Source organism: Aspergillus novofumigatus (assembly GCF_002847465.1).
Source record: "Aspergillus novofumigatus IBT 16806 chromosome Unknown P174scaffold_2, whole genome shotgun sequence".
Taxonomy (NCBI): domain Eukaryota; kingdom Fungi; phylum Ascomycota; class Eurotiomycetes; order Eurotiales; family Aspergillaceae; genus Aspergillus; species Aspergillus novofumigatus.
The window spans coordinates 317761-341753 of record NW_020194275.1 but is presented as its reverse complement, the minus strand read 5'-3'; the positions used below and the strand labels follow the sequence as shown (position 1 = coordinate 341753).

The following is a 23993-nucleotide window of genomic DNA, read 5'->3' as shown; positions in this document are numbered from 1 at the left end:
TCGGGGAATTTCCGGTCCCTTTGTACCCACATTCGTGGTTTTTCCAGGTTAGCCATATACACTAGGGTCATTGCAGGTGGGCCATTAGTTTCGCCCTTTGAGGCTATGTATCTTATCTCAATATCCCATATACAACATTAGATCAGCACAACATCCGCTCTGGTAATCAAATAAGATGGCATAATATGGTCAGCTAGGGGTCATTGGCACCAGTTAACTTTCGCCTATTTGCTAACTAAGTAAATGCGAAAGCATCACGCCTATGAGCTCTTAAAGACTGGTTTCTCTTGTGGTTGGGTCTGCTGCCTGGGCGGGGACAATAGTGGGCAGTGCTAGACCGAACGTGTACCTAGGGCTGAAAGAGACAGCAATGGATGACCATGGATGTTGGCCAAGGCTAATTTCTTAGCTGGCTTACAGTAAACTATAAGATCATGAGTACTTTTCACACCAGCCGGGTTTTCGCCACATCTAATTAGAAGGGGAATACAGCCATACGAGGTGTGAGGGAGAATAGGTTGACCGTCAACCGGACCGTTGGCTGGTGAAAAGCCTCGTGAGCTTCGGATTCGGCTATTTTATCCCGTTTGTAGCGCCATATGCAGCCACGGCTGACTCCGCCCCAGCCTCGCATTAGGTAGGCAATTATAAGTCGCTAGATCCCCCTCTATTTCAATTCTTCTTCCATGGCAACAGATATGTAGCGATTTGATGGCATGTTGCAAATTTTACCTTCTGGTGCTGCTACTGCAGTCGCTCCCCGTGTCGGCGCAATATGTCGTCTCCTCCACCGCCGCCTGGTCCTCCCAGATCATTGCCTTCTGGGGGGCGATCATCATAGCGGCGCATGTCGGCAAGGTCGCCAGTGCAGGAACGGCTCTATTCTCAAGTGTCCGTATGGCCTTTCGGATCCGGTCTATGACCAACGCCCTCGCCCGCGGCAATTGGTTTCTACACGCGGGCTGGGTTACAAACAGGGTCCGCACGGATGTTGCCGTGGTATGCTGGCGCACCCCCGAGGATTTGCAGGGTTTAGTCCGCCGGGTAGCTATGCAGATCGAAACGTTCGCCGCCGGCAGTGACTGGCAGGTTCTCGTGGTGGGGTGCCAGCTGAAAGACCAAGCCTCCCGTGAGAGCACGGTACATTGGATCAAATGTCCTCGGAGCGAGAGCCTCTGCGGCGCAAAGGTCAAAGAAACAAACGAGAATCTGTTTCCGCTTCAGGAGGCGGACCTTGCTTTTGCGCTGGACATGCTGGAGCGGTCGCCGCCGGCGACGACAGAGGAAATCGTGCGAGAGATGGAGGCGAGGATGGATGTGCGCGCATCACGATGTACGTATATTAAGGAGCAGCAACAGGAACTGCAGGTTACGGAGGCGACGCTCTCATGGGGGTGGATATTCACCAGCGTAGACCATAACCTCACGCCGTTCTTGAAGCTGCGGAAATGGACGAGTCCCTACGGCAGCGACCGTGGAGCGCGGATGGCCTGCGCTACGCGAATGTATCTCCTTGTGCATCTGCTGGTTGCCTGTGCTGTTGGACTCATGGCTGCCGCGACGGGGCGTGGACTCGCAGTCTGGATCATGACGGTGCGGCCGACCCTTGCGACAATGGGCGGCAAGAATGTCAATGGGAACGATATCTTGCAATCGTTGCTGTGCATGGACGAGGCTGTTTTTCAGTACGAGACGGCAGACGGATCGCCCTTGTTGGCGGGCGACATTGTAGCTTCTCCCCTCCCGTGGTGGGCTACTATGTTAGTCTTTGCCATGCCTGCTCTGGAAATGGCCCTTATCATTGCAGGATGGCTGTACGGCGGGCTGAACGCAAAGAGACTGGCACCCTCGGGGGTTGTTGGTCACGGAATGCTCTGGCTGTCTGTCGTCGTGGGCCTTTCCCTGTGTATCCGTGCCCTCTTCACGCTTCGCAACCAGGGAAAAGGCCGTCTAGTAGGGATTTGGCATAAGCACGAGTTTACGCAGTACACGATTGGCGCTGAGTCGCTGGAGATCTCCGCGTCCGATCTCGCACGTATGGCAGGTGAGCCATCTCCGATCGGTTTGGTGGTCCGCCTCCTTCGCGAGAACAACCCAGATAATATTCCCGTCATTGAAGGTTTCCTCCGCTTACCTATTTTGGCGGTGCTGGTGGAGTACCTTCTCGCCACGCGAGTCCTGCAATATCAATACCAGGGCGATGAGATTGTGGCGAGAGGAAGCAGAGCTATCTCACCAAAGTCCGAGTCCCCATGGCGTCAATCCTACTGCTGTGTGGCTGTGACTATGGCTTGCGCGTGTTTGTCGGCTGCTTACGCGTACTACCCACTGCCAAAATGGGTGAAGCTGGTCACGGAGATGCTTCTTGCATTGAGTGGAGTCTGGTTCAACTCAATTGATCTGGTGGGTAGTTTCATGCATGAGAAGGAAACTTCTGTCTGCTTTATGGTAGCGACTCTGGTCGTGTCGTCCGTTTGGTATGTGGGATTGGATAATGTAGGCTGACAGGTGGTTAGGGTTACTCTCCTCATATTTCAGACCTGTGGTATCATAAATACATTCGATATTCCATGGCATCGTTACAGGCGTTTTCTACACATATTTGTTGTGACGACGACGACTAAACTTTGATACATCGACAAGACCTTGGCAAATAAATGCAGGGCAAGCCTTTTCAACACAGCGATCAGAAGAGCGAAGATTGGTCGTCGTGGACACTTTTGAGAGAGAATCCTCTTGACGAAAACACTGTAGCTAAATGTAGTTCAGTCACTGATTCAGTGACAAATCCAAGATAATCTTTCCCCTAGCGTGTCCCTCATCCAATCGCTTAAAGGCCTCCTCGAACTGCTCCAGCGGCCAAACACTGTCCACAACACCCCGACACTTGTCCTCCTCCACCAGCTTCGTGACCTTCTCCAAATCTGCTCGATTCGCCGACACAATGAAGAAGAAATTCCGGACATTCTTCCCCTTGCACTCTTCAGGCTGCACTTGCTCGGGAGGCTGGCAGATGCTGAGCAGAATCCCACCCTCCTTGACACACCACCACGTATCTTCCAACGACTTCTTGCCAGTACAATCAACCACCAAATCGACCTGGTTCTCTGGCCTCTGCCCCACACTTTCAGGTCCGTCTCCCGGTAGTTGATCACCTCGTTTGCTCCGAATGACTTCACAAACTCGACATTCCGCGGCCCACACGTCCCAATCACCGTTGCACCAGCCAGCCGCGCCAACTGCACCACCCAGATCCCCACACCCCCAGACGCAGCCGTAACAAGCACCCTCTTCCCCCGCCATGCCTCATCGCCCAGCTGCCCAATCCCAGACTGCACGAACAGCGCCTGCAGCGCCGTCTGCGCACTCAGCGGGATGGCGGTGCTCTGCGCCCAGCCTAGGTTCTGCGGACGGCGCGCGAGATCGGCGCCAGATATAACGGCGTAGTCGCGTGCGCAACCGGGGCGAAGATAATTCGAGCGTGCGTAGACTTCTGTACCCGGCTGGAAGTCGGAGGATGGCGGTGAAGTTACTACCGTTCCCGCGACGTCGTAGCAGGGGATCTGCTCGCGTCCTTGGAGGTCAGGGAAAAATTTGGCCCAGTTAAGCTCGTTGGCGCACGGGCTAACGCAGTGCACGCGGATGAGATGCTCGTCTGTTCCTTCTGTGGCTGTTGGGACGGGGTGGTCTGGGGTGAGGACCAGACGGGGTTCTTCAATGGAGGGCTGGAGGAGGGCGCGCATTGTTTTGGGGAGGGACATTTTGATACTAGGTGTGATTTTTGATGCTAGTTTTTGAGGTGCCACTGTAAATCATTTATGGTGGTTTGGCAAGAGGAATATGACGCTTTATATAACCTTAACGGAGCATGTCATCAGCTGCCACTATAACCGAATTGCCGGTCAAATACGAGCTGAGATGATATCAAGCCTGCCAAGCAGACAATTGACTTACAAACAATTAATTCATACAGACGAGAGAGCGTAAATGCATTGACGTTGAGATCTCGTGTAGCGCCACCCGGGTATTGGTGATTCCCTGGATTCCCGGATACCCGATCCGCCGCAATAGGATAATGGTCTGTCAGCACTTCGGACGAAATGTATTTACTACTGTCCGACACCGAACTTTCGGACGGATAATTCTGGGTCGGTCTAGATCCAAGTCAATACTGAGATCCAATAGCGAGATTTTTTATCTTGCCTACAGTTTGTTTTAGGTCTCGACTTGGGGCTACAACTATCCTGATCACTAATCAGGGCGAACAAAAAGGTATAGCTTGTATAGCCTGCAACGCTGTTTGAATGTGAATAAGCCCTGCGCTAACCACTTTTGAGCAGTTTCATATACAGCACTCAGTCACCACCAGATCATGAGACAGGGCATCGCGAATAGTCGCCTCATGATAGTCAATGTCAAACAAATCGCAGAAGTCTAAAGTCTCAACTGCCATGTTCGGTGCACAAGCAGAGGCAGCAATGTCGGCCATTATATCAGATATACCCGTTATGACATGCTGTGGTTCGCGTGACGCAGCTGGAGAAGGCAATGGTCGATCCAGTGATAATATCTCCCGTGCAATCACACTGATTTCCTGGTACGTCCGTTTCCCAAGTGACCAGTGTTCTCCCATTGCCTTGAGAGCCCCCATGGTCACTCTGATCCGCTCTCGATTAAGTCGCAAGTCCTGTCCCTTGAAGACATAGCGGCAAGCGGAGAGGTGAGTGACGGCCACAACGGCAATCATGCAGATAATGAACGGAGTGTGACTGACGATGTTTGTTGGGAGGGTCAGCAGGGACTCGAACTGCTCGATTGAGTGCAGAACTCTCCTGGTGTGCAAATCGCTTTCAGGGGAGTTACTTTGGAGGAGACTCTCTGGTGGTGCCTGCGGGCAACACTTTGACACACCCTCGATGGCGCTATACGCTAGTGTTGACAGTTGCCGGTGAAGGTCGACAATCCATCTACATATAATTAGTAAGATACTCAAAGAAATGGAGAGGGACCCACGTATGGATGATGGCATGTGCCTTGAACAGAATCTCATCCAGAAAGCCGTCGGGTCTAAATACAGTCCTCTTTGATGCCGGCAAAAGTGAAGTCCATGAGACGTGGATCGCATCGACGTTAGCACAGACAGTAGTGATGTTCTTCAGGTCAAGGTCTTTTCTTGCGGCAAGTGCCAAGTCCAAACTTCGAGTCAAGCCTACCATCTCAGCAAACGACGAGAACTCGCGTTCATCACCAGCAAACTCTCGCATATCGTACTCTTCCAGAGTTCGCGGGTTTGGAATATTCTATGATCTCAGTCATAATAATGTACTAAAAGGAGGACCGCCTACACCAGATTCATACTCGTCCTCCTCGCAGGGCAACTGAACATCCATATGGATCCCATTCGTCCGGAAGGGATAACTGTGCGTACTTCCAGCGATATGCGCGTCGGTAATATAGATTTGCCACCATGTCCGTCGCCAGCTTTCCTCGAGGATCGGATCGTTCCTCCCGTGCCCGGTGGCAAAGTCCCTCCGATTCATTCTAAGGCCAAGGGCCATCCGGATGGCTTCCTCAAGCAGGTCCAGGCCTTTTCTCGTTTCATCACACCAATAAACTGCGATAGAGTAGAGAAGTACCGCCTGCACTGCGAACGGTGAGACTTCATGGTTGGTGCTTCGAACGACAGCCAATTCCGCCTCAACATGATCTTTCAATTGCGATGACGGGATTAATGCGTTATGCAGAGAGCCGATGTACTTCATCACCGCATAAAGTGGCTGTATTGCCTGGCTGTCGCTGGCCGCATAACGCTGGATTGCAAATCTAGGTACTGCGCATGGATGCGCACTATGAAAGTACCGATAATACAATGAGAGGAGCTGATCGTCCACAGGATCCCTCAGATCAGCTGTTGGGGTAGTCAAGTCGACGCCTGAGTCCATTTCCCTGGTCACTGTTTGTGATAGGACTGGCAGTATCGATGTAAAAGATCCGTGATCTATTTTCGTCTCGTTCATTGGCGAAGTCAGTGTGCTCAAGACCCGGCGACGACCTCCCCGTCGCGACTTGACATATACACATTCTTTGTCCTCCTCGAGGCACCGAATACATCGTGGTAGAGCCGCGTCGCATCGAACATGCTTGGCCCGACAGGCCGTGCAAGCGCGGGATGAGCGATGTTTGGATGTACCCAGGTCTGGCATCTAGATAAATAAGGGGCAACAACAGATTTGATGTATTTGGTTTATAGAAGGATGATTGTGTTGGAGATGGGACGAGTCGTGAATATCAAGCAGTGTGTCAGCGCCGGAATACCCCGCTAAAATACTCTATTTTAATACCCTTAACTTTGATTTTATGGCCGGGTGTGATTGGTTCATGACGCAGTAAGCAGACCATATTCCGTTCTGGGCAACTCAATAATCACGCTGTTCATGCACTCTTATCAAAATGGATGCTCAAACCAACTTTTTGCTTTTGTTCTCCTCATTGTCTGTTTGCAGCTTGCGCAATATTGAAATTCAAGAATTCTCCTTCTGGGCAGAGGAGATCTACTCTTCGGCAGTTCAGAGTTACGCCGATCTCCTGGATTATATATATACAACCATCCGAAACCTCCGCTTGTGCATACTTCCCTACAATCCATGCAGATAATTGGTAACTTGCGGCGGGATAACAGTCGATCAGTAGTAAATACTCTCTTTCTCGATCTCAATATATCCAAATTGGTGCAACATCTTCTATGTCCATGCGCATCGGGCAACTGGGTCTTGTAATTTAAAAAGTTCCCAAGCAGCAACAGCCAATCAAATAGCTCAATTGGTAGCATCATTGGTCTAGTGGTAGAATTCGTCGTTGCCATCGACGAGGCCCGTGTTCGATTCACGGATGATGCATTACTTTTTGTCAATTTTGTATTCTTCTCCGCAGTTACTGTCTCTCTGTACTTCCTTTTTTCTTCTTGGCCTGCATTTCCCTGTGACGTTTTCACAGCGTGTGAAGTACTTCCCTTCCACCTCTCGATATATCGAGAAAGCTGCTCTGATAGAAACCTGAAACGTTTGGAACTATAAAACACGGATAACGCGTCCAGGAGAAAGATGGTTTGGTCAGAAATAGCAGCATTGCAAGTCTTGCATCACCTGAATGGACCGCACATAAATGGTCTGCTTTAAGAACAATCAACCCTTCATTACCTATGACCGAATGCAGATTGCAAACAAGGAATATCGAGCTAAACCTACGAGTGAATGTGGCATTACAGGTATTTTTGTGTTTAGCAATGTGGAGAGGGGATAGAAAGCTGTATAGTGAATCACGCCTGGGTATGCGTTGAACAGTGAGACATTGACTTTGATGCTCTGCCAATGGAGAGCAACGACCCTCAGGACTACAGCTGCTTTCAGTTCAAGGGCCTAACCTGCAGGAAAGCTCCAGTCTGGTCTAGCCGACCATTGATGTGAAGTATATGCGGCACCCGAGCCTTGCTAGAAGGGCCAATTCCGCGAAGACCTCGACCTCTTACACTCAATTGCGTAGCCCATCATCCGGGGACAGCTTCACTGACCGGAAACAGAATAGAGGATAACTGAGAGTACCTCCATGAAGAGATACCGTGGAGTCAAGTCATGATGTAGTCCTGATCTATGATGCTCCATCGGGGTCATGCAACGTTCAAACGAGGAGATGTCGTCGACATTCGCAGTGGACGGCGATGAGATCGGGGAGCAAAGGTCTTTGATAGGATATTCTCATGAGGTCTCGACCGTTAATCCTCGACATCAATTCCGTTTTCGACAGGAGTATCTGGAATTATCTCATAATCCAGTGGACCTAGTCCGGATTTCTGCCTGCCATGATTCTTTACACGCCCGAGTGCAACCCTAAGGACGCTTCCAACTGGTACTACAGTTCATATGTATCATTTAGGTGGTAATTGACTCTAAGATTGCCACATTGTCCTTCTGAAAGCGTCAAGGGCTCCCATGATGGCCACAGTGAGCTTGTAACCTCATCCTGAGTGCTGACTTCATAGGCTGTGATCATAGGAATTTGAGTGTCCTTCGTCGTTGTCTAGAGTTAATGCACTGACCGGAGACTGGGAGTCCATTGCATCAATGATGCGTTCGAGATCTTCCAAGATCCGAGGCATCTCTATCCAAGTAGGAAAAAGGAAAGCTATAAGTACGAGGCAAAATTCGTCGAGATGAGACTGCTATGACCGACCATCAAAGACATATCTACAAAATCACTATAGCAAGGATTCCATTCTTCCATTATCGAAAATTTTATCAAAATGCCAGCCCTTATCAGCCGTCAAACCTCCACCACGGAGTCTATCAACTCCGTTAAGAACGGCACCAAGGTGCCGCCCACCAGTTCCTGTGGCCTTCTCGTGAATGCAGCCCGCAAGGGTAACGTCGATATTATCAGGTTCCTGATCTATCTCGGTGCCGACGTCAATGAATACTACGACGGCGTCACCCCACTCCTCGCGGCAGCCATAGCCGGCCAGGAAGCCGCCATGATCGAGCTCCTTCAGAATGACGCGAGCCCCACAGCCCGTGATAAGGAAGGCTGCACCATTTTCAAGCTCCTCCTTGACAACCATCACTACGATATCGCGGAGATGTTGATTAAGGAGTACCCCGAGCTCACCGTGACGGACCCGCGTCTGCCTAAAGGCGAGAAATGGCTCCGGGAGCAGTTCAAAGAGATCTCGGACAATGTTAAAGACCCGAAGAGCAAGCCTAGCAAGGAGGTCCTGGAGTATCTCATTTCAGGTCAGCTCCCTCGTGAGGAGGGCCGCTCCGTCTCGGACGTCTACTGGGAGCATATCTTGCTGCGTTATATCGGGGATGTTCCGCTGGATATCAAGCGGAACTACTCCCCCTCCCTGCGTCTGTCGCTGATGGGCACTTTCGACAGATTCTTCCTCGGACATGAGGGCATCAAGGAGTCGGCTAGGCTGCTTAACAGTAAGTTGCCTACTACTGCTTACACCATCGAGGGCACCGTGGTGGATGAAGAGGGGGGATGGGTGACGGAGCGTTGGAGCTACCATGATGCCTATGGCATCGACGTGAGAGACGGTATAGATTCGTTCTTGATTGATAGTGACAAGGGAAAGATCATGGTGAAGATGATTAACTATAACGTTGGAAAGAAGACTAAGTCTTAGGTCCTGTCTGACATGGCTTCTGTCCGATTGCGTGAAAAACCAAGAAAAGCATCCTTTTGTTTTCGAACTTTTAGTTTAGTGTTGCTTCAGTTCTAATCCGTGAAGATGTTATTAAGATCTGAATCAAATTGGTTTTGGCTTACTCACGGCAGCCTCGTAGGTTATCCAGCCGAATATAGATATAGCTACCACGGAATCAGAAACATAAATGCTGCTTGACAGAGCAATGGTCCATTCTCTCTCTAAGCTCAAGAATCTAACCTACAGGGGCAAGTCATGTTGACTTCACAAAATCAATCAACGACGAAATATCATCACCACCATGACCAGCCGCCACTGCCTTCTCCATAAATTCCCTCATCGGCCGAATAAAATCCGCAGAGACTTGCTGTGCCGCACTGGCATCGATAATATTCTGAATACCAACCAATTGCATACCGAGATTCGATCCTTCGCTGGCGTAATTTCCCTCATCAATCTGCCTTGCCATCGCTTTAGTGTATTCGGTCATTGCCCCAGCCAAGGAACCAGGAGGTCCAGGAACTTGACAGCGGGTGTGCTCGAGCTCACGAGCGCGGTTGCATGCAGAAAGCCCGAGAAAAGACCGTACATGCCACTGAGCAAAGCTAGGTCATGCAGCGACGCAGAGCCTGCATCTTCGCCTAGGAAGACGCCCTTGGCTAGCACTGACAGGTCGGCCTCGGCTGCCTTGAATGCATCCGGTGACCCGCTGTACAGGACAAGGGCGTGAGGCAAACCGATCATGGACGGAGTGGCCATGATTCCACCGTGGACGTATTGAGCGCCGTGACTGACGATTAGGTCGGACATTTTCCGAGCTTGGTCAGGCGTTCCGTTTGTGAGGTTGATGATTGTCTTGCCGCGGAGGTGGTCAAGAGCGCTGTCGAGGGTCGCTTGAACAGCGGCGTTATCGAGGAGACAGATGATGATCAGATCGCTTGTGTTGATGCCATCCACAGGCGTATGGGAAAGTGTTGCACCTTTCTCGAGCAAAGGGCTTGCTTTTTCTGGAGATCGATTCCATACAGCGACTTTGTACTTCTCTTCGAGGAACCGAGAGGCCAGGGCAGTGCCCATAGCCCCGAGACCGAAAATACTGACAGATGACATTGCGATTGGGGCTTGAGAGGAAGGATTGATTTGAGTGTTGATTGATCCGTGCATTCTGCGGATCGCTACTTAATTTATATACCAGCTCCCTTCCATGTCGTTCCATCTTGATATCTGTATGCTTGGCAGCCAAGGGTTGCTTTGAAATCACGGTGGGTAAATCTCGTATTTGACAAATCAACAATAGATTGCCAAGCGAACTGACTCATTTTGTAGTATTTGCATGTGTAACCAATATAGAGATGTTCAGGATAGAAGTTGGAATTCCGTATGAATATGCAGTAGTACTCGGGTAATATCACCGCGAGATGCCCGAATCCGGCCCAATATAGTAGTCCACAGGATACATTCCTTACAGAAGAAGTCTAGAGAGCCATAGAGATTAGGTAGCTGGACTACTATGATGCTGTCATGTTTTGATTATTTTGATGTCTAATACAGAGAATCTACATTGTGACCGACGCTTCCACATAATCTCAGGTTCGCCCTAAAATACCCATCGCTCATATATGATTGACAAGTCGGTGAATGACTAGTTGCTGGTCGTGCTCGGTCATTGAACAAGCTTAAGCAAAGTATATCAGATTCAATTAGACAAGGACAATCTGCTGTGTGGCCTTAGCGCGTACAGGTCAGTCAAACGCTGGATTAAGTACAGACCAATCATAAACTTCAATGACTTTTGTTCATCCTTCACCCTTGTCCCTGTTCCACGGCAGCCGATAAAGACACAGGGATCAATTGTTCCTTGCCGAGACTCAATGAGCAAAAACAATAGGCTGGCCACTGGATTTTGCCTGTCCGGCGTTGTAGCTTACGCCATCCACTTTGAGTCCGTATTCATTCACAAGGGTGATAGTGTCGCCATGAGTGGAAAGATGACAATGGGGGATGTCGAAAACCTTTGTTGCCATTGCGTCCAATGCAGCATTCAGGGGTAGAACCTGGATTTGACCAGCTGAGTTATGAATCTTCCATGTCCCGAGGGAGAGAGGTTTGCTCGTGAGGTTGGCGAGAGTAACGGATTCCCGTCGTTCCTTTGAGCCGCCCCGCCCAGGAGCTTCGATGTTTACCTCTTTGATGGCCACAGAATTCTCAATAAGATCGGGCTGCCCTCTTTGGTCGATTAGGTAGTCACTCCAAGTCTCCGATGATATGGCATGTCCAGTCCGATCATCGGTGTGGGCTGCCTGGGATGCAAACCCGAGGAAAACGCCAACCCATCGGTCAGGATTTGTGAAATGAATTAGGAGAGCTCCGTCTTGAAAGATGCCATCATCCTCCTTCCAGCGTCCTTTGTTGCCCTGGTTCATATGGACATCGTGGATCCCATCCCCTGTGTTAAAACGCGAACCAAACATATACACTTCAGCTTGATGTTCAATGGCCTGACGAACTTCCGGTTCTAGCACGTCAATAATATCGTTATCAGGGCCCTCGATGTCATGTGGCAGAACCCGGCCGCTGTTGACGCTGAACAAGTTACTCCGGATAAAATCAATTCTTGGACCATCAGGGCTTGGCTTCGTATCTTCGAGTAGATGGAAACCCGGCTCCAGAACACTGAGCCTGTCAATGATGGGATGCTGGCTGAAATCGCGATCTACCCAATACGCGAGGCGAGAGTCCTTCTTGTCTCCAGATTTGATATTGATTGCAGCTCGGAAGAGCCCGGGAATTTCCTTCCCTGTCCGGCCAAGGTTGAGCTGAGAGCCCTCCTTGCGATGTTGTCCACTGTCGTCATAATATAATGATAGATGCGGTGACCGTGGGTCGTCTTCATGATGTTCAACTATGTAGTGCACAGGGTATGCCTTCCAGACACCATAATCTTGGATGGGCATACTGAAAGGTAGTTCACAGTTTATCAACGTATTTAATAGCGATAATATGCAGTGTTAGAACTAAGTATTTACTATGTTTCAGGCTCTAGAAGAGTTTAAGGGTTTTTATAAAGTACCAGTGTCGGTCCATTATGTGAGTCTGATGACGCATGATCATGCGTAACCAGAGTACAAAATAGTTATATAAACTTCCACGTGCCTCTCTATTAAGAAGTCAAAGTGTAGAGTATCAGGTGAGCTTAGGTCTAGAATAGTCGATAACAGTCAAGCCATTTCACTTGCTGAAGTTTAGGATTCCTTACATGCTAATGGACTTACGCAGATTCTTCCATTTTAGCATTCATGGACCCTTCTGGTGGCTCCACGGTTTAGACTTCCACAGTCCTCGGCTGAATGACGGTTGCGGTACCCTTGCGTCAAGCTCACAAGATAGATGGAAAGCGTGCAATGATTCATGGACGGACGTTTAACAAGGAGCAAGACAGACTGGATCAGCTGAGCGCTATCAAGGGTAAAGGTAGTCGAGAACAGCAGTATGCTCCCATAGGTGCGGAATTCCCGGCTGTATAATAAGTGGTTTAAAGGATATATTAAGAGTGCCATTTATGAATATCACTCCCGCTTTAATCAGATTTTGAGCTAGGACATGCTGATTTAAACTACTGAACATGCTACCGACCACCCATATTTCACACTCATTAAAGGACACGACTGAGAGTCCTCTGCAATCACTTAAAAGATAGCCATATGCCGATGGTTTCGCACATGGCCATCTATGGCTGAATGACCCCAATCTCCAACCTTAGTAGACAATTTCCAACCAGACCAAGTCTTCCGGATTGACATAAGGTATGTTAGCTATTCCGAGCTAGAGCTTATCTTTCCCCTATTCAGGACTTGAACTCCTCCTACAATGCGAGTCATTGTTGGCATCTTCAGCAACGTTACCAGAGCTAGGGACGGGAGCATAGGGATGTGGAATGCTCTCTCGCAACGGATGCGCCGTTCCAGGTTCGATAGTCCCTTCATCCGTCGTTTTGTGAGCTGCAGCAAGAGCATAGTCACCAGAGTCGAAGTAGGTCCGATGCTTTGACCGTTAGACGTTCTTGCGTATGGTCATTATCCAAGAAGTACCTTAGACGCTGGGCCTAGCAGCCCTTTGTGAGGTAACTTTCCATAAATGCTGAGGAGGTGCTTTTCGCGCTCTGAGAGCGGCTAAAGTAGACAAAGAGATGAATTAGAGGTGCAGATGTGGGACTGGTCAAACTTACTTCAGTAGAATGCTTTTGGCTCTCTTTCGGATTCATTTCATTGTTGAGCCTGAGTGGAGTCCACGATCAAAGAGCGTGAGGGGTGAGAATTCCAAATATGCTTTGAGTCGCCACATGCATCAGTGACATCACCCCAATATGGGGTGACACTATATATTGGCTATACCCTATACATACTAGCGCAGGGAGCTTATCAAGATTCTGCCCCACAAAATATTGGCAGATCTTCTGACAATCAAAGTTAAGCTGGATTAAGTTTTATGAGGTGGGAGACTGGCATATCTTACGTACACAGAGCAGATTGACAATAACAGCTTCTACACCCATTATCTAACAAAAGTAATAATGCAACAAAGAGATTAGAGATCCACCTCCATGTAAGAAGCCACGGAGCTACCCCTATCTCCGCTGGACCATGTCCAGTTGTCCACTTCCCAACTGTCAACTGGCAATGTCTTGTCTACTAAGATCCACTAATCCTAATTTGGCATTTACTTCACCCTGCAGTGACTATTTCAACATCATAACTCATCGAAGCAAGCAGTTATGTCATTCATAACTGTACAGTTTCCCAAATTGTCCAGTAGTACATCTTAAACTAGGTTGCAGGATGATGTTTCGGTGTACTTCAACCATGACTATGAGTAGCTTTTCTAGAGCTATGCGCGTGAAGAATATTCTCTGTCTCCACGCTGTTCGCCAGGAACCCTGCTCACTCGCGCCCACGGCGTCTTCAGACCTGCTCCAACACAACTTACGAGGATTCCAACCAAGGAGAAGCTAAAAATGGCAGCACTAATACGGAAGCGACATGACCCATCTCCACATACTCCTCACCTCACGAGGCGTTCCAACTTCGCCGACTGCGTCGAACTGGATCTGGAGGAAGACGGCCATCGTACATGGGGCTTCGTGATGTACCGTTGCGAGTACAAAAGCGACTCGGACTGGGGTGAATTTATGAGACGCGTCCGTATCCACACCTAGAAGGAGACCATGGAATCTTACAATGGTCTAGACATGATGGACCGTCTTACTCTTACCGTCTTCGATGACCAAGCTACCTTTAACGGCGCAACCACATCCTTTGTCCGTGAGCACTTCAAGAAATGGGCTGCAACCGCCCCTCAGGAAGAGCAAGGTACCGGTCCAGCGAACGCTCAGCGCTACCGGTGCTGTATCCAGGTCACCGACGAGTGTTTGGATTCCGTTATTCGAACATCGCGGTCAACAAAGAGGGGTTTTGCCAACCTTATCGATGCGAGCTGGGAGCCTCATTCGCCGTGGGATGGCGACGAAAGAATTGAAGACGACGAGGAGCCACTTGAAGGCTGTACGCTGCTGGATGTGGGCTAGATGAGAGTGAATTATGATGGAGCCATGACGGGTTGTTATTATTATTTACGCAACATCTGCGCCTGCGATCACGAGTATCGTAGACCACCACAAATCGTGCAGCAATGAGGATTTCGAAGGTGTTTACCGCCGAGTCTCGCAAAATTGTCCGGTGTTGCCGCAGGATAAAAGTCATTCCGATAAAGCTACTGTAAGTCATTAGTTATGATACTTTCCTTGTCAGGTATCATCGATGTTGTTCCCGTTAAGGAACTCAGTATACAAGTGCAATCTAGAAATATACCATGCATCCCATTCCACGCCTAAATCATGATTAACAATTAAACCCATCTAGACAAATTGGCCACGAATATAAACCCCTATATCCTGTATTTTATCCTGACTTACCCATAAGACGCCCATACATTCAAACCCAGCATATATCCTACCGCATCGGCATCCACGGCTCACACAACTCCTGCGGCAGACTCTTGACACAAACCGACTCGGACAACTTCACCCGCTCTGCCTTATTATCCTTCCCGACCTGCACCAAGGCCATATCAACCTTGAGATAGATATCATCCCCCACGGCCGTGAGCTGGAGCTCCCCATTGGCGCACTCCAGATCAACCTCGACAATGAACGAAAGCTGCGGGTTTCCCGTGAACGCTCCGACGCAGAGACCCGCGACACTCACTTCCATGACGGTGTCGAAGCTGAGGTGGTTGATTGTACCGGTGACCTGGTGCTTCTTAGCTTGATAGTTTGACCATAGTCAAGGGGTCCAGAATATACATTGATGGTTCCGACGGTGGTGTTGAAGGACGCCCACTCGTTTTTCGGGGGCTTCCGAAGAGGTTCAGCGAGGAGGATTGTTTGTTCTGGCGGACGTGGTACGTGCCGCTTTTGGATTTTGTGGTGGTGAGGATGGCGCCTACCCTGTAAGTATTGTTGTTGTTGCGAGGGAGTGGTGCGAGGAATGCGTACCTGTGAATAGGGCGGGTTCCTGTGTTTCGACTGGGGAGTTTAGGGCGACCATTTTGGAGAAAGTTGAGTATCTGGAGGTCTGGATAGCGGATAGCGGATAGCGGATAGCGGATAATGTGGGTGGACAGTGTGACCTTGGGTTTGAAATTCTGGGAGTTGAGGTTGAGGGATTTGGATGTCAGGAACCTTTTGAAGACCTCGGGTAGTTGAAAGGGATGATGACTGTGGCATCCCTTGCATACGGGCTTGCCTTTCTATTGGCGTCGATCAGGTACATTTTAACATATTTGCTTTGTGGAACCGGCCTGATTTGAGGAAACAACAGAATGCCATGGAAGAGATATCACGCTGCAGAAGCTGCGGTAAGACAAAGCCACGTCAATCATATTGCTTCTTCGATAGGCGTTTCAATAATTGAGTACACTCTAACTCTAATGCAGCTTACTGCGGAGCAGTTGGCATGCAAATGTGATTAATCACACGTACCTTTAGTACGTCGATCATTGATGATCGCCTAGACTCAATGAATGATAGGTTGCCTGCAGGCATAATGCTTGTATTTCACTGCAATGGAGATGGAGAATACCTGTCAGCTTGCATCAGGATAATTTTTAAATCCCCACTATCTACGCCTTGCTCTTCAGACGCTTGTCTATGATCTTTGCCATTTCCAAACATTCCTCATCTCTCATCGTGGTAGTGAAGACCTGAATAGAGCATGGTGCTCCTTCCACCTGCGCAAAGTTGTCTAAATGATTGTCAGTCAGAAGAATAGGCGTCTATATCAGCAAAAGTACTCACAAGTCGGTCCAGCCTGACCCGGAGCAAGCTGAAAGGCCTCCTGAGCATCCATCTCGTTGACCTGTCCAAACGGGATGATGCACGAAGGATACTAAACGTCGTTAGATGAAGCTTTCAGGCTTTGAAAACTAGCTTACGTCAAGACAGTTCAGAAAAGTCGTGTACGGCGCGAGTCCAAACATATCATGCGGAACAGCCGTGTTTTGAGCCGGTGGCGCGAGACAAATATCCAGATCGTGGTTGTTCCACATCTTCCTCCAGGTCTCTCGAAGATCGGCTCTCTTGGCATTGAGAGCAGCGAGTTTCCCTAGCCGATCTAAATGGCTGAAATCAGGTAGATAAGTTTTCCCCGCCTGCTTCAGTATCTCTACCTGGCGCTGGATGTGAACAAGGGCAGGCACCGGTGGCTCGCCGGCCGCCTGTAAGTGCTCCATAGCTCCACTGTCGAGAGTAAAGATATTCCATGCGACTTCGTTGATCTCCATTACCTTGCATTCCTCGGCTGACAGCTCTATGATTTGATGGCCATGAGCTTTCAATATCTTGGCTGCCTCCTCTAAAGTCCTACGCACTGGTGGGTGCAGAGGGAAGATAGAATCCGGGGGCACGACGCCAATTCGCAGGGGATGTCTGACAGTCGCCTGTCTCCAGGGCACATCGATGACCGAGGAATCATACAGACCGGGTCTCGCATCTATAACAGTCTTCAGAAAGACTTCAATTGCATCCATATCCGGAGCTAATGGCCCTGCACAGGACAGGATAAACTTCATTCCGGGGGTGCTACAGCTGCGTCCGCCACCATTCGGGATACGAGACGCACTGGGCCGGAATCCGTACGTTCCGCAGCATAGAGCGGGAATTCGAATTGAACCTGGCTTTGTTAGTTATTTTCTGTCATCAAGGGAGTATCTTACCTCCGATATCAGTTCCGACGCCTAAGGGAGATCCTCTCATGGCGATCAGAGCGCCTTCGCCTCCGCTGGACCCACCGGGTCCTAAGAGAGTGTTATGGGGGTTCAGTGTACGGCCAAAGACATTATTGTGTGAGTCGGCTGTCTATTGCAGGAAAATGTTAGTTCTCACAAACCTGAAACTAGGGAGGTAGATGTACCATCATTGTTTGGGGAATATTCGTCTTGACGTAGATAACGGCTCCCAGGCTTAGCAGAATATCAACCAACGGCGAGTTATGGGTCGATTTCTCTTCTAAAAAGGAAATCATTCCAATAGACGCATGCGTCCCCTTGACATGGAAAAGGTCCTTGATGCTGATCGGGAGGCCATGCAATGGTCCTGCGGATTTGCCTTGCGCCTTGAGGTCATCTAGGTATTTGGCTCGCTCTTGAGCTTCGGGGAACATGGTCTCCGTGAGGCAGTTTACCTATCCAACATGAGGATTTGCAATATAGTGACGGGAACATTCATACCAACTGTTGCGCCACTGCCGCTCGCTTGGAAAATGCCAATGTCACTTCGAGTGAGGTCAGTCTTCCCTCTGCCAATGCTGACAGAAGGCCAGACACGGTGTATTGCTCTGTGATTTGCAGTTCTCGCTCGGTTAGGATACCAGATTTGCGGACAGCATCACCCTGAATCAGGTCATTTTTGTTCTCGGCAAGTGGTAGCCGTAGGGAAGAGAGGAGGCTTTCTGGGATCTTCCACTCAGCGGGGATCTTCTGCAGGCATTCCTGTTGCTTTTGGGCGACTTTGCGCTGCCAGTCGGACAGGGAGTTTTGAGAGCCCATTTGTATAATTCGGCAAGCTTGAAATAGTTGACGACTCGCCAGTATACCTTATATGGTGGGTTTAGAAAGGTTACTACCGAGCGCTCATGGGAAGTACTGTCAATATGTATTTATTTCGCCGGCGGGGCAAGCCCTGAAAGCCTCAACACGAGCACCATCCAACGTAACTCTACCTGCCATTCTCCACCACATCAAAGATAAGTAGTACCTCGGTTCCAGGCATTGTTGACACCATACCAAGTAGGGGAACAATCCATGATGCGAAGAACGAGGGGTAAGGATGGCTGCCAATCACAACATACTCACCCCAGCCGATATAGAAACCTGATTGGCTAGTTCGGCTACAGGAAGCATTTATGGAAAGGTCGCGTCTGGATTCTAGGCGCATAAATCTGAAGGTCCCCTGTTCGATCCTGGGTCGTCACGTTTCATGTTCTTTTTCACCAAGCATCATTGGTCTACTGGTAGAATTGAATTCGTCGTTGCCATCGACGAAGTCCGTTTGATTAATCATGAATGATGACTTGCTTGTTTCTTTTATCTTCCAAAGGTCCAATCTAGCATCTCCCTCACTTTGACTGCAATTGGGTCAGAAACCACGTCTTTCTTGTCTCTAAAGACAGCCGAAGTAAGATTCGGCACAAGACTACACTAGGGGGGCTAGGAAGAGAAGCTGTCGAGCACGAGGATTAGAGTCCAGCACTTATAGGCAGTTCAGTAGGGAAAGGTCTCATGAACTCATGAATGGCCTAGCAGCTACCAAGAGAATGTAACTATAAAACCAGACGTTGACGTCAACCAATCTATTCTCTATCCAGCCCATTCTCTATTCCAACCCCATATCTGCCTTGAATAGCATAATAATTTTGGCCGTTGTAATAACCATCAATATTCTTAAACATTTCAAGCCCGTGAGTTCTGTGTCTTGAGTGCAGTCAAACTCAATTGACTGGATTGCTTGATGGACTTCCAGCTGGTCTGATCCCAGTATCCACCAAAGCAGTATCCTGGGTGCAAAACAGTCAAGCAAAGAGTCGCAATAACCATCATGGCGCCCTCGAGGATCATGAATGTCACTTCGTCATTAGCCAAGGGACCGTCGAAGCCCTCTCGCAGTTCGGCCACCCGGAAGATGGACCGGACAAAGATCGCTAATGTCGCGACGGTGAGCCCTAAAGCTGTCAGATATACGCAGCGGGATGAAATACGGGAAAGGATAAGCCTACCGATCAGGAACGCCTTCCACTTGAGCGTCTTGCGAAGATGATACATCGATTCGTTAAGTTTATCCGGGTTCTTGTACACGCGCCAGGCAAAATCGGCGCAGAGACAGAGGAAGACCCCCAGAGATGCCACTTGGCTGGCAAGACCTGCTATCATAATGTTGATCCCCGTCTGACGCAGGTCTTGCTGATCATGATCCGCAGTCGAGGTAATGGCTCCTCCGGCAGCTTGGAGCACAAGAGAGAGGAAGTCGCAAAGGACGAAGATGATGGTGTAGGTTCTTGGTTTTAGACGGGAGATACCCTCGCCGTATACAACGACGATGTGGCCGAGGCAGATGTAGATGGCAGCACTCAAGAAGGCAGGTCCAATCGTGAGGCAGATCAAATATCTGGACAATGCAGTCAGCTCATCTTCCTGTGGTTTCCGGGAAAGGGGATAGATACAAACTCACTCAAGGAATGGATCGAATGGAAATGGGTTGTAGTGAAGCTGGACTCTTCCGACATAACCGATGACTTCGAGAGCTAGACCACCAATCATTCCTACTAGGTATCCCCAAGTACGGTAATAGATCCCAAGTACCAGATTGGCCACCAACATCGTACAGAAAAGCGCCAGGTAGAGAAGGTTACCCGCCAGGTTCGGAACATAGTTGAAGTTGGCGAGACTCAATGGACAAGTATCCAGTGTACAGTAGTCCGAGGTGTCTGTACTGTTGCTCATTATGTAGAACTTTCCAGAATATGCTCTAAGTAATAACAAGCACGGTAGAAGGAAGATGCGCGAGTTGAATTCAATGATCCCAGTTGCAAGTCCCTGCGTAGTTGATGCCTTATAAGTAGGTGCCAGTTACTTCGGTGCCTGCTCAACAGCTTGACTTCAATTGCTAAGCCCTTTTCCCAACTCATGTTTCTAGCTCTTTAGTATCAACGGCCGTCACTACCGTCGATACATCAACAATAATTTGGCATCCTAGACCGTAAACGTGGGTAAGCACTGGGGCATCGGCCGTAGCTTCTGGTACATGATTTGCTGCACGATGGGCATCAACTCTGAAGGACTAAATTTAGACCTGTATTTTCCCAATGGAAGGAAGAGCAAAGATGTTTGTTGGCTTAGCTGCATTTTGAGGCTGAAGTTAATAATTGAGCTGCCTGGGTCAGTAAGCCCTCGAGAGTAGATCGAGGTAGGCCCCTTGAAACAAGCCGTGTTGTTCGGGCACGGACACGGACAAGGACACGGGCTTAGGCTCGGGATAAGAACCCCGAGAAGAACGCGCCCATACCGACAAAACAGCGCGTCATTCTGCTGAGGCGCAGCGTCAGCTTCTGTGCTGACAGAGAAGAGAGAATCTTGGCACAAGGCACGTTGTTTATCCGCCTGCTGTCAAATGAATACTGATCAGTTGTGCCCTCAAGGTAAAAACAAGGGTAGCCGAGAAATCCTCGACTTGGCGTGTCAACTGAGCCACTTTGAGATAATCAAGAAAATATAACTAGTTCAGTCCCTGTTCCAGAACCAGGCATCAAGATAAATAACCCAGCCGCATAAAAAGTCAAGTCTTGGCTCAACTAACCTGAAGACCGGAGACCAGCCGAGCGTGGGGTTGAGGCCCTTGGCACATCTGACCGACAGCGCATATTATCAAGAAGAAAGGCTGCAGATACTCTCTGAAACCGCTGCTGCTGCTTGATTCCCTTGTTGGATGTCTAAGACAGCGCCGTGTGGGCTGAGTAACGACACTATGGCCGGTGATCCTGGACATTTTATGTCGAGCAATAGTACTATATTGGTGCCTGAGGCGGCAGCTTCTCTCAACCATCAGCGCTAAACTCTTCCATCCCCTCTCAAACTTGGGCATTCAACTATCATTAAATCCGTAGAATTTATACGTCGGACACATCAATGACTCCCGATACGAGCTCGGATGCGACCACACCGCAGGTCCCCATGGTAAAGACTTGCCACAATTGTGCTCGTGGCAAGATACGTTGTGTTCGATCCGCAGATGGCGGAAGTTGCCAACGGTCAGCATAGCGCAACAACTGATCTGTCATCCCCAGGGGGCTGACAATTAAAGATGTCAACGTTTAGGAAAAGAATGTGTCTTTCGTCAAGCACGCTCCAAGTCTGATGGGAGTCGGCGCAACAAGTCAGCACTCTGATGAATGTCCCCGCTGCTAGAATCTTGTGCTGACTGGGGGCGCTGCGCAGGAGAATTGATATTCTTGAAGAGAAGGTTGACCGGCTCCTGGCTAGATCAGAGTCGGCTACATTCAAACGACGGATTGATCATGTAAGTACCATGCTGACCTACTCTTGAAGTAGTAGTGCGATTAATACATCCAAGAGCCAAACATATTCGAGCACATCGCGGAGCGAAGCGTCTGAGAGCCCCAGCGCAAATGAAGATGTTATTGACAAAGGCATTCTGTCCGTGGAGGCAGCAAATGCTCTAATCGACACGTACAAAGCAACAATGATGCCAAATTTGCCGTTTGTTATCATTCCTTCAGGTCTGAGCACCGAGGAAATACGTCGAACGAGACCAGTAGTATTCCTTACAGTCCTCACAGCTGCCCTGTACGATAACATGCCTTTGCAGCGTGTGCTAGAAGAGCAAGTAAAAGTTGCCATTAGCGACCGCATGGTATTTAAGGGAGAGATCTCCTTCGATTTACTCCAGGGTCTTCTGATATACATTGCATGGTGTGTATGTCGGAACTGGGATTTAGACCGTACTCTAACAGGAGCAGGAGCCAATATCATTCGCGTCCTCGCCGATTTTCACAGTATCTGCATTTGGCAACCAGCATCATTGTCGACCGTCGACTGGACAGAGCTCCCGGCATGCGGTCGCGGCAAACGAGGGTTGGCATAGCTGATAACAACTCAAACCCAGTGTGTTGGGGCCAGGATGAGCAGAGAGCCGTTATTGGATGCTATTACTTTTCGTCAAGGTACTTCACTTTTTCTATCTATGTTTGATATGATACTTGAAACTGACAAGGCTAAAGCATATCGCGAATTCTCCAAAAGCTATCAACCTTTCCACACACGCCATACATTGAAGATTGCTGTCAGTCGCTTGCTGCAAGCTCACTCAGTCCGTCAGACTCACAATTGCCTCATATCATACACCTTCAGCGACTTTTCGAAAGTATTGATCACCTGTCGCCTCAGAATGCACCAGAACTGCATTGTACGGATGCCGTCTTTGAACCCCATTTTCGCAAGATGAAAGGGGAGCTAGATCAGTTTAGAGCCGATTCCCTCACTGCCTTTGCGCGCAATCGTATGTTTAGTGCCCGACTTTATCGGTTGAAGCCCTCTGGCTGACGAAAGCAGAGTTTATCACGATGCAGTTCCACACAGCAGAGCTATACCTTTGCCAGATCACCCTCTTTGACCGGAAAACATTGAATGACTCGATGTTCTGGTCGTCGCTCCGCGTCGAAGCTCTATCAATGGGACTCGTGGCAGCCAGACAATTCTTTCAATTCTATCTCGCGCTCCCGTTGCGTGCAGAGACCGTGTTCAATAACACGCAGTGGGTACAAGGCGGATTTTGCTTGACACTAGCTGCAAAGCTCTCTGTCGCCGCGTCGGATTCCTCGATCGACCGCCAAGTAGCAAAACTTAGAGACGCGTTAGACGTGTCTCTGATACTCCAACAGGTTATCCTACGCGTCCAAGCGTTAGTCACACCCCTGGTGGACGCACGAGGCGACAGAGATGTATTTTATCACTATGAAAATCGCCTTAAGCGCTTGCAGTGGTGGTACGAAACTCAGATGACGCAGATCCCCGTCCAGCGCCAACCTCATGCTTCTCAAACAGCAATGGCATATAACCCTAATACCACCGCGGGGCCGTCTCCAGTTCCGGCAGAGGATTTGCATGCGCAGTGGCCTAGCATGTTGCCTGATGCAACCATTGATGATCTATTCAAGGAGTGGAATTCCGATGTAGGCATTTATTTTGGCGTTTCTTAAAATCCGGATGCCATGATGTGGAACGTGCCTCCTCCTACCGTTGATCGCTAGTGGACTGAGAGTGTTACCTTAACGGACTGGCAAGAGCGATGTTCCAATCCCGATACCACATTCAATGAAGTATCTCTATTTTGACATTGACACGGTTAACAACCGCTTTTTAACCTGGAGTATAAATTCATTGTCTTCCTAGACCGGACGGCACTCAATCAGGACGAGGAAGATCTCTTCTCTAGTGTAACTTAGGCTTTGCAGCCTTTACCTATCACGCTGAGAACAGAGCGCACCCGAATGCCAAGCCAGCAGCTTGGTCAAATTACAACCTCGTGGGAAGGGAACCGAAGCTCCCAAGCGTGTGTAGCACAAGCTCACTACATACTAGCTAAGGTCGATAAGGATAGACGGGGAACGCGAGAGTGTGCTGCGTATATCCTTTAATTAGAGTCCGTTTATTTTAAACTGCAAGCGAG

At 49.3% G+C, this 23993-nt stretch overlaps 14 protein-coding genes and 1 non-coding gene across 15 annotated transcripts; 6 read left to right on the top strand and 9 right to left on the bottom strand.

The window, feature by feature from the left end:
- Nucleotides 1-711: 711 nt before the first annotated feature.
- Nucleotides 712-2505, top strand: P174DRAFT_427954 (uncharacterized protein; the record flags this gene model as incomplete). The annotated part of the gene is made up of 1 exon (XM_024825479.1): nt 712-2505. One exon carries the CDS (start codon nt 712-714, stop codon nt 2503-2505), a length of 1794 nt encoding a protein of 597 aa, XP_024684996.1.
- Nucleotides 2504-3992, bottom strand: P174DRAFT_438186 (NADP-dependent oxidoreductase). Its single transcript, XM_024826478.1, has 2 exons — nt 3126-3992; nt 2504-3105 (listed from the first exon to the last, which is right to left on the bottom strand). Exons 1-2 carry the CDS (start codon nt 3759-3761, stop codon nt 2770-2772), a joined length of 972 nt encoding a protein of 323 aa, XP_024684995.1. The 5' UTR covers nt 3762-3992; the 3' UTR covers nt 2504-2769.
- A 350-nt stretch (nt 3993-4342) lies between these two features.
- P174DRAFT_383670 (putative C6 transcription factor) lies at nt 4343-6266 on the bottom strand (the record flags this gene model as incomplete). Its single annotated transcript, XM_024823177.1, has 3 exons — nt 5346-6266; nt 5014-5300; nt 4343-4967 (listed from the first exon to the last, which is right to left on the bottom strand). The coding sequence occupies exons 1-3, from the start codon at nt 6201-6203 to the stop codon at nt 4343-4345; spliced, it is 1770 nt and encodes a 589-aa protein (XP_024684994.1). The 5' UTR covers nt 6204-6266.
- Nucleotides 6267-6328: 62 nt separating this feature from the next.
- On the top strand, nt 6329-6731 carry P174DRAFT_77448 (uncharacterized protein). Its single transcript, XM_024832458.1, has one exon. The coding sequence runs from the start codon at nt 6455-6457 to the stop codon at nt 6659-6661; it is 207 nt and encodes a 68-aa protein (XP_024684993.1). The 5' UTR covers nt 6329-6454; the 3' UTR covers nt 6662-6731.
- A 94-nt stretch (nt 6732-6825) lies between these two features.
- P174DRAFT_t61 lies at nt 6826-6896 on the top strand. Its single transcript has one exon. It is a non-coding gene; the product is annotated as a tRNA-Gly (tRNA).
- A 1400-nt stretch (nt 6897-8296) lies between these two features.
- On the top strand, nt 8297-9181 carry P174DRAFT_427951 (ankyrin repeat domain-containing protein; the record flags this gene model as incomplete). The annotated part of the gene is made up of 1 exon (XM_024825478.1): nt 8297-9181. The coding sequence occupies one exon, from the start codon at nt 8297-8299 to the stop codon at nt 9179-9181; it is 885 nt and encodes a 294-aa protein (XP_024684992.1).
- A 169-nt stretch (nt 9182-9350) lies between these two features.
- P174DRAFT_501180 (NAD(P)-dependent oxidoreductase) lies at nt 9351-10347 on the bottom strand. Its single transcript, XM_024831022.1, has one exon. It carries the CDS (start codon nt 10310-10312, stop codon nt 9689-9691), a length of 624 nt encoding a protein of 207 aa, XP_024684991.1. The 5' UTR covers nt 10313-10347; the 3' UTR covers nt 9351-9688.
- A 723-nt stretch (nt 10348-11070) lies between these two features.
- P174DRAFT_383667 (uncharacterized protein) lies at nt 11071-12156 on the bottom strand (the record flags this gene model as incomplete). Its single annotated transcript, XM_024823176.1, has 1 exon — nt 11071-12156. The coding sequence occupies one exon, from the start codon at nt 12154-12156 to the stop codon at nt 11071-11073; it is 1086 nt and encodes a 361-aa protein (XP_024684990.1).
- A 603-nt stretch (nt 12157-12759) lies between these two features.
- On the bottom strand, nt 12760-13467 carry P174DRAFT_438182 (uncharacterized protein). The gene is made up of 3 exons (XM_024826477.1): nt 13428-13467; nt 13291-13371; nt 12760-13243 (listed from the first exon to the last, which is right to left on the bottom strand). The coding sequence occupies exons 1-3, from the start codon at nt 13461-13463 to the stop codon at nt 13043-13045; spliced, it is 318 nt and encodes a 105-aa protein (XP_024684989.1). The 5' UTR covers nt 13464-13467; the 3' UTR covers nt 12760-13042.
- A 746-nt stretch (nt 13468-14213) lies between these two features.
- Nucleotides 14214-14783, top strand: P174DRAFT_417435 (uncharacterized protein; the record flags this gene model as incomplete). The annotated part of the gene is made up of 2 exons (XM_024824601.1): nt 14214-14379; nt 14446-14783. The coding sequence occupies 2 exons, from the start codon at nt 14214-14216 to the stop codon at nt 14781-14783; spliced, it is 504 nt and encodes a 167-aa protein (XP_024684988.1).
- Nucleotides 14784-15055: 272 nt separating this feature from the next.
- Nucleotides 15056-15913, bottom strand: P174DRAFT_438180 (uncharacterized protein). The gene is made up of 4 exons (XM_024826476.1): nt 15753-15913; nt 15656-15699; nt 15561-15611; nt 15056-15507 (listed from the first exon to the last, which is right to left on the bottom strand). Exons 1-4 carry the CDS (start codon nt 15802-15804, stop codon nt 15208-15210), a joined length of 447 nt encoding a protein of 148 aa, XP_024684987.1. The 5' UTR covers nt 15805-15913; the 3' UTR covers nt 15056-15207.
- Nucleotides 15914-16308: 395 nt separating this feature from the next.
- Nucleotides 16309-18440, bottom strand: P174DRAFT_509628 (putative general amidase). Its single transcript, XM_024831588.1, has 6 exons — nt 17984-18440; nt 17668-17937; nt 17471-17612; nt 16691-17427; nt 16554-16644; nt 16309-16500 (listed from the first exon to the last, which is right to left on the bottom strand). Exons 1-6 carry the CDS (start codon nt 18299-18301, stop codon nt 16379-16381), a joined length of 1680 nt encoding a protein of 559 aa, XP_024684986.1. The 5' UTR covers nt 18302-18440; the 3' UTR covers nt 16309-16378.
- A 764-nt stretch (nt 18441-19204) lies between these two features.
- P174DRAFT_457185 (RTA1 domain-containing protein) lies at nt 19205-20251 on the bottom strand (the record flags this gene model as incomplete). The annotated part of the gene is made up of 3 exons (XM_024829518.1): nt 19205-19473; nt 19528-19916; nt 19980-20251. 3 exons carry the CDS (start codon nt 20249-20251, stop codon nt 19205-19207), a joined length of 930 nt encoding a protein of 309 aa, XP_024684985.1.
- Nucleotides 20252-20375: 124 nt separating this feature from the next.
- On the bottom strand, nt 20376-21811 carry P174DRAFT_77365 (uncharacterized protein). The gene is made up of 2 exons (XM_024832457.1): nt 21105-21811; nt 20376-20911 (listed from the first exon to the last, which is right to left on the bottom strand). The coding sequence occupies exons 1-2, from the start codon at nt 21387-21389 to the stop codon at nt 20501-20503; spliced, it is 696 nt and encodes a 231-aa protein (XP_024684984.1). The 5' UTR covers nt 21390-21811; the 3' UTR covers nt 20376-20500.
- On the top strand, nt 20999-23987 carry P174DRAFT_438177 (Zn(II)2Cys6 transcription factor). Its single transcript, XM_024826475.1, has 7 exons — nt 20999-21555; nt 21609-21680; nt 21743-21824; nt 21879-22237; nt 22285-22488; nt 22546-22823; nt 22877-23987. Exons 1-7 carry the CDS (start codon nt 21434-21436, stop codon nt 23521-23523), a joined length of 1764 nt encoding a protein of 587 aa, XP_024684983.1. The 5' UTR covers nt 20999-21433; the 3' UTR covers nt 23524-23987.
- Nucleotides 23988-23993: the final 6 nt, after the last annotated feature.